A 10,918-nucleotide genomic window follows, 5' to 3' on the forward strand; every position below is an offset into this window, starting at 1 on the left:
AGGAGCAGAACTCAAGTGAGGAAGGAACCTAGAGACAGGAGCTGATGGAGGGGTGATGCTTGCTGGCTTGTTCTCCAAGGCTTGCTCAGCCTGCTTTCTTATAGAACCCAGGACCACCAGCCTAGATACGGCACCATTACTAAGAGCTTTGTCTCCCCCATCAATCTTAAGAAAATGTCCTACAGGCTCGTTTACAGCCCCATCTTATGGAAGCATTTTCTTAATTGAGGTTCCCTCCTTTCAGATGACTTTAGCTTGCATCAAGTTGACATAAAACTATCCAGCACAGAATGTAACTATGTGGTAGATTCCTTGTCTACCACATGTACACATGTACAAGGGTCCAAGTTAAAGACCAGAACCTTAAAAAAAGAGATAAATGGATTTAAGTGTCACTAAAATAAAGTAACATTGAGTTAGCCAGTTGATACTCTCTAGACTCCACATTCCCATCGAGAACACTTCTTGTCACCTTCCTCCAGGAGCAGTTTCTATCGTTTTTACCTAGTGCTGCTTCCCAAGAGGGAAGCTACTGGAAGAGATGGCTGACTGGGACATGGGGCCTTCTGTGGTCAGTCTCCATGGCATGTCTTTCATTGTTGGCTATGGTGGACATGGGCTGACTGGCTGCAGGCACAGGAACCAGTTCTGCATACAAGACTGGCCATGTCTGGGGAGCATACCTCATGCCTGGATAGCTGTGCTATCCCTGTGGAGTCAGAGCCTGGGGGTGACATGACCAGTGTTTGGTGTCTCACCAAGGCCAGGCTGCTACTCTCCAAGGATGCAGCAGACATGCTTGATACTACTCTTTCGCACACCTGTTCCTGCTGACATCTTAGTTGTCAAATCCATGATGTAGCATCACACAAATACAGGAAGGTTGGAACTGCTACTCATGGATGCCTATGTTAGAGGACAGAGCTTTCCTGTCATTAGCTTGGTTTTTACACACTTCATAGGGCAATGTAATTCTCTTCTTGTTCCCATCTCTGTCCTAGTCACCTTTAGTAATAGCTCAGTGTCCGGCCAGGGCTACAGGTCTTCATGGAGCACAGGGTTGGACACCTCTGCTCTGTGGCCTCTCTTTCCAGACTTCCACTGTGGATTTTAAAAAGATACCATTCTTTCCTCCATCATTCCTTGTCAAAAATCCCTAGACTAATGTACACGTGCCCTCTGATTTTCTTATCTGAAAATCACACAGAGGAATCAGTGCTTCCCACATCTTCCAAGGATAAATCAGGCAGTTCTCCAGGCTCCTTACTAACTCTGACATCTCTGCTCTTTCCAAGTGTTCTAAACCACATTGCAATCCATCTGGCAGTTGTGAGAGACACATGAACTCACAAACATAGTCACTCTTTTCTTTGTGTGATAAGCTAACCCAGACTCAAGCTCAAGCTTGGCTCTTAGCTTCCTTTGGTACAACTGCTGGATCCCCAAAGTGTAACTCGGCAGCTGGTGTCCTCAGGCACTGGTTCTCTCACATCCCTGCTGGTCCCTCTACTTTGGTTTGACACTTGTCCCATGGATAGGAACACATGACAAGTGTTTGTAAGGTTGGGGGCTTTTTCCCCTTGGAGTACTCAGTAAGGGAGCTGTAGTAGTGGACAGGTCTTAGAATGTACCAAAATCTACTTTGACAGATGGTGGAAGCAATCTTTGATCAATGCCATCATATTCTTGTTTGCTTGCCCTAGGAAAAAAACTATCTAAACATTCAGGGCAGTGCTTCACTCCTTCACCTCCTCAGAGTCTCAGTGGCTCTAGTGAGCACCACTTTTAAAACTTTAAAGGTGGAGCACTTTGTTTCACAAATGAACCTGCTTGCAGTTGGAGCAGAAATTATTTCTTTCCTATTGGCCAAAGCCCCTTCGGCTAAGCTTTTGATTCTCCTCTGTAGTCCAGGCCTTAAACTCGCAATCCTCCTGCCTCAGCCAGGTGAGTGTTAAGTTACAGACATCGGCTCAGCTACTGCTTCTGTTAAGTGGTAAGTGAGCTCTTCTACATTTAAACATGAGTAGTAAGACATGTTCAAACAGGCCAGTGAGAGTTCAGCCCTACAAAGAACACCAGTGTCCATGGGAAAACCCTGACCTCGACAGTGATTGCTTCTAATGCCCTTTGCTTATGCCTGTCACAGAAGCCACACTTCAGCAGACCCTGCTTCAGTCCCAAGAGAGGCAGGGCAACCCCAGAGTCAGACTCCTTCTCACATCTGTAGATTTACATCTTCATAGCTGCCATCTTGAAAATCATACAGGGGAAAACATTGCCTATGACAGTGTGGCTCTTTATGGTGAGCATTCACATCATACACAGACACATATGTGTGCATACATATACACATAAGCACAGATGTGCAGAGATGTGCATACACATACGAGTGAACTTACACATGCCTAGACTTCAAGGAAGGTCAATAGTGGGACTATGGGGTGGGTGTCACAGCCTTTCCAGGCTAGGCAACCTAGTGATAAAGGGTATAGAAGAGCTAATGGGAGACAGAAAGACTCAGGAAAAACTCCAGGAGTGGTACTAGCCTACAGGTAGACTATGAAAGGCCTAGCAAGGAGATGGTCTGGCAAGGAGACAGAAAACCAGGAAGGCTTGCTGGAGATGAGAGTGTCCCAGGATTGGGGAAGGAAGGCTAGCACCATGCATGGAAAAGGGATACAGTGAAGTAAGTAGACATTTTATAAAAGCAAAAACATCATGGCAAGGGGACAGCCCTTGCATTCTGCCAGCAGCTTGCCTATGAAGCTGAGGCACCCAGGCAGTGATGCTCACAGAGGCCCTTTCTGGAGCTAACAGAGAACTTGGTTGTTCTGTGCCCTGTGCCCTGGAAGCCCAAAGCTGGAGCTCCCCTTCATTCTAAGCAGTGATGCAGTGTCTTGGGCAGTTTCCTCCCACCTCACTATAGATGCAGAATGGAACAAGTGGGCAACAGTCCAGGGTCCATCCCTCCCAAGGCCCCCATCAATAGAGGCTGGATAAGGATGTTTAAGACCATCCCTTGCAATTCAGAAATACACTGCGAAAGGAACAGGACTCAGCAGCTCTGGACAAGGGAAGGGACTGGTTCAGCATGGTTTTGAGAACAACAAGGTGTGTGTGGGGTGTCCTCAGTGCTGCCCCTGAGTTCCCAGACAAGCCAACCCTCCATTCTCCAGGCTGACAGGACGAACTGACAACTCACTTACTCAAAGTACTCAGCAGCAGGCGTGGTCCCGAAGGTGTCATTGAGGCCCAGGCCATCACTAGAGTTGCTGGCATGGGCGTCGGAGCAGTTGGGGCTGTTCCAGGTGTTGTTGCAGTGGATCCAAGGGAGGTCCATGGTGAAGGAGGAGAAGAAGTAGTGCAGTGCCCAGGCGATGATGACGTTGTAGAAGAAGCCCACGTAGAAAGAAATGAGGATGACGGTGAAGCCCACACCTGGTGACGACAGTAGAGCCGCCATCAGCACGGTGTCCCTTCCCATCATCTACTCACTCTGAGTTGGTGCACAGACAACTTTTGCACTCCACAACACCTTAAAACACACAGGAAGAGTGGGTACCAGACCTCACTCTGTGATTACAGAGAAGGAATTGCCGCTTTTAAAATCATCTGTCTCTTCTAGAGATATCAATATGTCTCAGAGAGACATAGAGAGCCAGAGGGGTCATCAAAGGCCATCAAAGAGTATCTGAGACTACCCTATAAACATTCAGGTAGCCCTAAGGGTCAGCCATAGGTACACTAGACCATCCAGCATTACCCATAGCCATACAGAATAATGAAGTAGAAATAGTAAAATCCAAACTGTTTCCCTCAGAAAGCCTTCTCCTATATAGAATTAATCAAGATCAAACAACCCCACATTGCAATTCCATGCACCAAGATCCTTAGGAAGAAGGTTTTGATTTACAGTGAACTTATCAGGCAGCCATTTTGGGAAGCCATGCTGTTTGTCAGCCATGTTGCCAAGAAGCCATGTTGTCAGAATCCACATTTTCCCAAATCGCACAGCTGAAAGTTTTCCCTGAAAGGTGGCTAATGGTGAACGCTCCATTTGAAACCTTTTAAGGTTAAAACCTGGTATCTGAAGTCCTTAGCTTGAGACTTTAGGAACAACAACAAAAAAAACCCAACCAAACAAACAAACCAAAAACCCCTTTGATTATGTACTATGTTAGAATATAAGTACAATGTCTGAAGAAGGAGCTGACCATGCCTCTCGTCCTTTGGGGACCACTGTTGTGTGTGGCAGGAGTGTTCCATCTGGATTTACAGGACAGTGACAAGAACACCTTCCTTCACAATTGAGTAAACTCTGCCACTGACTGATGTGGCCCCCAGGGCACATGAGCTTGCAAGGGAGTACCCCCCCCATGTGTGTCTGTTCAGCTGTTCCAACTGCTGGGAAATGAAAACTGTCTCCTTAGGTAGGCAGGTGCAGGAGCTGACTATTCAGTTGGCCACTCTGAGCTCTGCTCTCAGAGATACAGAGCCCCAGCTGCTGAAGTGTAGCCCACCACCAACCTGACAACACTACTTTGTTGTAGTGTTGCTTCCTCCTTTATGTCCCATAAGACACAGCCTTTAGAAACCACACACACCTTTTTTTTTTTGTTTGCCACAGAATATTCTTACAGCTGAGTATAGTGGGATACATCTGAAATCCTAGCATTGAGGAGATTGAGGCAGGATGATCACCCTGAGTTTGAGGTCACATTCAGCCTGGGATATACAATATACACCCAGTCACAAACACACACACACACACACACACACACACACACACACACACACACACACACCAACAAAAAGAACAGTCTTGTGATGCTGTTACCATACAGCATATAGTATAACTACAGCTCCACTGGCTGCCCCTCCCTTATCATAAGCATGGGCTGCAAAAGTTATCCAGCTGAAATCAAGACAGGAGAGTGTTCTCATCAATCTAAGTGTTTTTTAGTGACTATAGTTCTTGTTCTCTCTCTCTCTCCCTCTCTCCCCCTCTCCCCCTCTCCCCCTCTCCCCCTCTCCCCCTCTCCCCCTCTCCCCCTCTCCCCCTCTCCCCCTCTCCCCCTCTCCCCCTCTCCCCCTCTCCCCCTCTCTCCCTCTCTCCCTCTGTGTGTGTGTGTGTGTGTGTGTGTGTGTGTGTGTGTGTGTGTACATTATACATTTACTCACAACAGAGACAAATATGGAGAAAGGTGACAGGAGACAGAGAAAGATTTAAGAACCCTTCTCTCAGATACCTTGTGATGTTGTCTTCAGATGCTGAAGATCATTTCAGCCTCTGTGCCCACCCTCAGAGCTGAAGCTATGCTTACTCATGGCCTCGAACGATAGCTGGCCCTGACTTTGGACTTCACTGTACCTGTACCTTACCTTCGACTTTTCTGGCCCTCACCTTGGACTTCACAGTGGCTCACTTTGGACTTCACTGTCCCTCACCTTGGGCTTCACTTTCTGGTCTTACCTTGGACTATCTGGCTATCTGGCTTTTGAAGCAGAGCTGCTCCCCTAGTTGGGAACAGGTAGATGGGCAGGGGGCAGGAGAGCTGGGTGACACGATCATACTTCAATTTTTTAATTCTACATTTTAACTGTTATCTTCACTGTCCATGTGGAACTTCAACTTATGAGCAATGAAAATACAGATAGTTTTCTTAACTAGACTTTGAAAAGATAGAGAAGGAAAGAGAAGTCATGTGGTCTGAGGGGGCCAGGAAAGCAAGCAGGAAAGACCCTCTAGGGATTGTAGCTGGTGTGATATTGAAGAATTCAAGGTGATGTGTGTGTATGTATGAAAGCCTAGGCTTTGCTCACTACCCACCGTCTTGAGATTCTCTCACCCACCTAGTCTCATGGCCACAGCCTTTTCTCTACAAAGCTATCAGTATCAACACCTGCTCAGTTCCCCTGTGCTCCAAGCCAATTTGTTAGCATTGCATAGTACTTAATGCTCTTCAAAATGGTTTATTGAGGCTTTACAAACAGCAAAATAATTTTAAAAAAATGCTTTAGCAGTTTTACTGAAGAGCTTGAGACAGCATTTTATGCTACCCAAGCTGTCCTAGAGCTTGCAGTCCTCCTGCCTCAGGTTACTTAGTGCTGGGATTGTTGCAGTACACCATTACTAATACCCAGAGACTGATGGAGAACTTTGTGCTGTGAGTAGGTCCCTGTGTGAGCTAACTAGCTTTCCTCTGCTGGCCACAGTCCTGGGCACTGAATCTGCCCTCTTTCTTAGTTTCCTGTTGGCCTTTCAGCCCTGTGGCTCCCAGTGAGGACTGAGGCACAGGATTGGCTGTATCCTGTGGAAGACTTAGGCCTTCTCCACAACCAAGGGGCATGAGCCTCAAAAAAAAAATCCAGCAGATCAAATTCTGGCATCACTGCAGTCTTCATGGCCACATGTGGCCACCAACCCTTGAGCTGTCCTCTATACAAGGATAGGCAGGCTGAGTCTCCAATTCAGTTATCAACTGCCACCTCAATGACATATTTGGTTGAAGCTCATCCCAGCAGCCACCACACCCTCAGACGTAGTGACTACTCCCTGGGTCACTTTAGCACTGCTAGATAGAGTCTAGGAGAACATGACATGGGTCATTCATTTTCATCTATAGCTCTTAGATTGAGTCTGCTGACCTTGACCTGATAAAGTTTATATAGTAAGTGGACAGTGAAACTCCACTTTAACACAAGAATTATCTCCTCGAGTCCCAGGGTTCCCAGGTGCCCCAGTGGTCCTCCATTAGGATCCAACGATGGTGTCAGACAGTCCTGTGCAGTTCATCTAAGTGCTGACTCCTACATTTTGATCACAATGGGGAACACCAGTGACAGTATGTGTCCCCAAAGGGTTTGTCTGTCTCTAAAGTTGTGCATGGAGGTAGGTTTTGGTGAGGTCCCTCTTTATACAGTTTCATTTCAGTGTAATCCAGGGAATCATTTTAGCCTGGGGAAAAATGCTATCCAACACTTACAAGACATAAATTCAAAACCCAGCAGCCTCTGCATTTCACATTTCCACTGCACAAGAGCAGCATATCCACGAAGAGTATGGCCTGAACAGCTGTGAGAAGCCCTTTGCTGCTCCTACCCAGAGCAGCAGTTTCTGGTCCTGGGTGTAAAACACTGCCCCACAAACACTGCACTGGGAACTGGGGCTTTCTTCAATGCAGTCACTGCTCAAATACTTCTGAGAAAATCCAATGCTGGTCTTTCAAGAGTCGTTTTCTTGGCAAATGCCAACTATTGGAGGGGGACCTCACCAGGTCTCTTCCAAGAAGAGCCTTGAAGTCTCCTGGAACTCCATCTCCTTGGGATGGCATTGAGTCAGAACAAAGGTGGTCTAAAGCTGGCTGGTGGTAAACAGGGCTGGGGTGGACCCAGAATTTGCTTTTAACACATGGAGAAGTCCTTAGTCTTTTCACTGTCAGTATCTCCCATGCAGAAGGCACAGTGTTCTCTACCTGGGATCTCCTGGGACCAAGGAAGGCAGGTGACATCGGGGAGTGTCAACCACTGGGCAGGCCACCTGGCTCAGTGCAAAGTACACCTGCCTCATAGTGTCGAAGCCTTGTATAAACACTCTTGGCTCTCACTGAACTGTATAGATAATTGATAGATACATGATTGATAAATGCATGACCGGTAGGTAGAGTGATAGATGAATAATAGATTATTGATAGGTGAACAGATAGGTATGTGTATAGATGATAAGTAGATAGATAAATAGAGATAGATGGTAGATGATGGTCGCACAGATAGATGATTGATAAATGAATAGACAGGTGATAGATGAAAAAGGTGCTTACTGGATGGACCATAGAGAGGTAAGTAGATGACTGATGGAAAGATGACAGATAGGTTTTTTTTTTTAAATCTTACCATTTTAATACCCTGACAAATTTATTACCACTTAGTTGCAGGGCTTAGCTGGTCTGGGAGCAAGGGAATGCTCTAGAAGATTCCTGGTCATTATGGTCTTTAAGGAAGGACCCATATTAGAAGAGCATGTGCATATGTCCACACAGTTTAGGAAAGCAGAACTTGTACATAATGTCATCATCTTTTTCTGAAGCCCCAGAGGTGTGGCCATGCCTCCTGGGGAGCCATGTCCCTGCACATTACCTTTCAGGACAGGGCAGATCTTCCAGACTCCAGCAGCTCCTTCTCTGTTGAACTGCCCAAGAGCCAGCTCCATGTAGAAGAGGGGCATCCCGGCAATAACCATGAAGAGCAGGTAGGGCACCAGGAAGGCACCTGTGTACAGGACAGCAGCTTCAGCTTGGGGCCACAGAAGGGGGTTGCTTTCATTATCTGCACGTGAGCCTTGATGTTGTACCTTTAAGTATGATCTTGTCACCCAGCTTCCTGTCTAGAGTGGGAGGCTCCCTGCATAGCTACCACCCAAGGGGATATCCTGGATGGATGGTAAACCAGGCCTCCTTGCCTGTCCCAGCTGCTGTCAGTGTTGGGCATGTTCCCTTCAATGCCTCTGATTGTCCACCCACCCTGAGTCCTGAGCTCAGCCAGAAGCAAGGCAGTTAAGGCCCTGAGCCACTTCTCAGCACTATTCCTAGCACTGCTGGACTCTTCAGGCCCAGCTGCACTTTTGCCCCTTGAGAGTTGTGGTCCTGGGATCTGTGACCTAATCCTGGCATTTAGAGTCTGCTTCTCTGGAGACCAGAGCTGAGTTTCTGCTGCCAGGAGATTCCTGGAGCCAGAATGCAGGTCTTGATCTGCTTAAACTGCACATTCTACTCCACAAAGGCTGCACACCCCTGGAGTCCCCTTGCTCCCCTCAATCCGACAGTAAGGCAGAGCTTGGTCACAGCCTTCTCCTCAGGTCTTGATGAGGAAGATGGAAGTCTTCTCACCTGTCTTTGAGTTACTTACTGGAGCTGCAGAGGCCTTGGGCCTCTCACCTTCAAGAGCACATAACTGAGCAATTGTGTTCATGGATTTACTTGACCCTTCCTTCCCAAAGCAATTCTCTGTATCCTGCAGCCAGTGAAGAAGACCAAGCCATGGAAATAGAGGCCTCTGGGCTCAACTCGAATCTCTCTGGTGACCTTGGTCTTTTTAGTTCCACTGCATAGCTATGGCTCTACCGCTGAGATTAAAAAGTGAGCTTTCTTATAAGCAAGGCTTGGTGGCATTGACCCATAATCCCAGCTACTCCAATGGCTAAAGGCAGGAAGACCATATGTTCAAGGTCTGCCTGATCTACGGAGTGAGTTCAAGAACTGCTTAGGAAGCAGTGAAATCCTGACTCAAACTAAAAAAAAAAATCAAGAGGGCTATGGATACGACTCAGTGGTAGAGTACAAACGGCTCACAAAAGGCTCTGGGTTCAGTTCCCATAACTGTATTTAAAGAAAGGAGAAGGAAGAAGACACACATATGAGAGAGAGAGACAGAGAGAGGAGAGAGGAGAGAGAGAGAGAGAGAGAGAGGAGAGAGAGAGAGAGAGAGAGAGAGAGAGAGAGAGAGAGAGAGAGAGAGAGAGACGAGAGAGAGGAGGTAGAGAAGATGGGTATATTTCAGTTCAGGGGCATCTTCTGCCCTTCTAAGTTTAACTTTGAATTTTACAAAGTCCAACAACTCTATAAACACTGCTAAAGTTGTCTGAAAACATGTTCTTTTGGTCCTTTAGAATTTTCTTCCAGAAGTGAAAATACTAGTGGAAGTAGAAGTCAGGACCCGATGCCTCCACCTACTCCCTTCTCCTTTTTGCTCTCGGGGTTCCGCATTCCTTGGCTGTCAGATTTTCTCTGAGCTGTCCAGCTTGGGAAGACTGAAAAGTGTTGCTGGTGGGGAAGCAGCCTGACCATCTCACAGGAGGACAGGGTTGTCTCACTGATAGCATTTCCTGTTGTGTGCGTGTTCCTGTGTATGCAGGAGCATGTGAGCACCTGTGAAGCTAGGCATCCTCCTTGGGTGCCAATTCCTCAGGAGCTGCCCACCTTGATTTTTAAGACAGTGTCTGTCATTGGCCTGGTGCTCTCTGGGTAGGCTAGACTGAGACTAGTTAGCTATCAATCTCCAGGGTTCTACCTGTCTCCACCTCCCCAGTGCTAACTAGCATTACAGATGTTTGCTGCCATGCCCTGCTTTTTTATTTGGGTTCTGGAGATCAAACTCAGGTCTCCATGCTTGCACAGGAAGCTCTTTACTGACTTAGTTATCTCCTCAGCCTTCACTGTGAGCATTTCTTGAGAGCACAGCCCTCATGGTACCATGACTTCTATAGCCTCCCCTGCACTCCCCACCCTTACATGACCCCACCCTTAGTAGGCACCGGAGACCAGGCAACACTCACCTCCACCATTTTTGTAGCACAGGTAGGGAAACCGCCAGACATTGGCCAGGTCCACAGCAAAGCCAATGACTGAGAGCAGGAAATCAATTTTCTTGCTCCAGGTCTCCCGCTCTTGAGCCTCCACTGGTGTCTGTGGTGGATTGATGAGGGTGGAGTTGGTCAGCTGCACTCCATTCTGCTCTTTGACCAGGATGAGCTCCACCTCTCTGGGACCCATGGCATTGGGCTCTTTAGCCGGGGCCACCACAGAGGACATCGGTCCCACGGAGCATTTGCTCTTACTCATGAGTAGCCTGGAACCCAAGGAACTCTGCTTCCTTCTTCTTGGCCTTCAGTCAACATAAAGAAACACACAGCAACACACAGATTCAGCAGCCATGTCTACAGGGTACCTGGGTTGAGCACAGAGACCTGAGGTTGTCCAAGCACCTGAGATGTCATGGCCAGGATGAAGGATAGCTGGGGGATGTTCACATTGATGGGAGAGACTGGCTAGGGAGACCAGAAATAGACACACCCCTACACATCCCTGTGGTTCCCTTTCCCACCAAAGCTGTCATTCCCATTAGTGCAGGCTTGCGTGGTTTC

At 47.5% G+C, this 10,918-nt stretch overlaps 1 protein-coding gene across 1 annotated transcript in view; it reads right to left on the minus strand.

The window, feature by feature from the left end:
- Slc6a3 (solute carrier family 6 member 3) overlaps positions 1-10,616 on the minus strand; it is a 36,489-nt gene extending 25,873 nt beyond the window's left edge. Inside the window, exons 1-3 of the mRNA XM_059276626.1 lie at positions 10,331-10,616; positions 8,137-8,268; positions 3,207-3,438 (exon numbers count right to left, since the gene is read on the minus strand). Of these exons, the coding sequence (XP_059132609.1) occupies positions 3,207-3,438; positions 8,137-8,268; positions 10,331-10,616 (650 nt within the window). The remainder of the gene's footprint in view (positions 1-3,206; positions 3,439-8,136; positions 8,269-10,330) is intronic.
- Positions 10,617-10,918: the final 302 nt, after the last annotated feature.

The sequence above is a fragment of the Peromyscus eremicus genome, chromosome 11 (genome assembly GCF_949786415.1).
Source record: "Peromyscus eremicus chromosome 11, PerEre_H2_v1, whole genome shotgun sequence".
NCBI classification, from domain to species: domain Eukaryota; kingdom Metazoa; phylum Chordata; class Mammalia; order Rodentia; family Cricetidae; genus Peromyscus; species Peromyscus eremicus.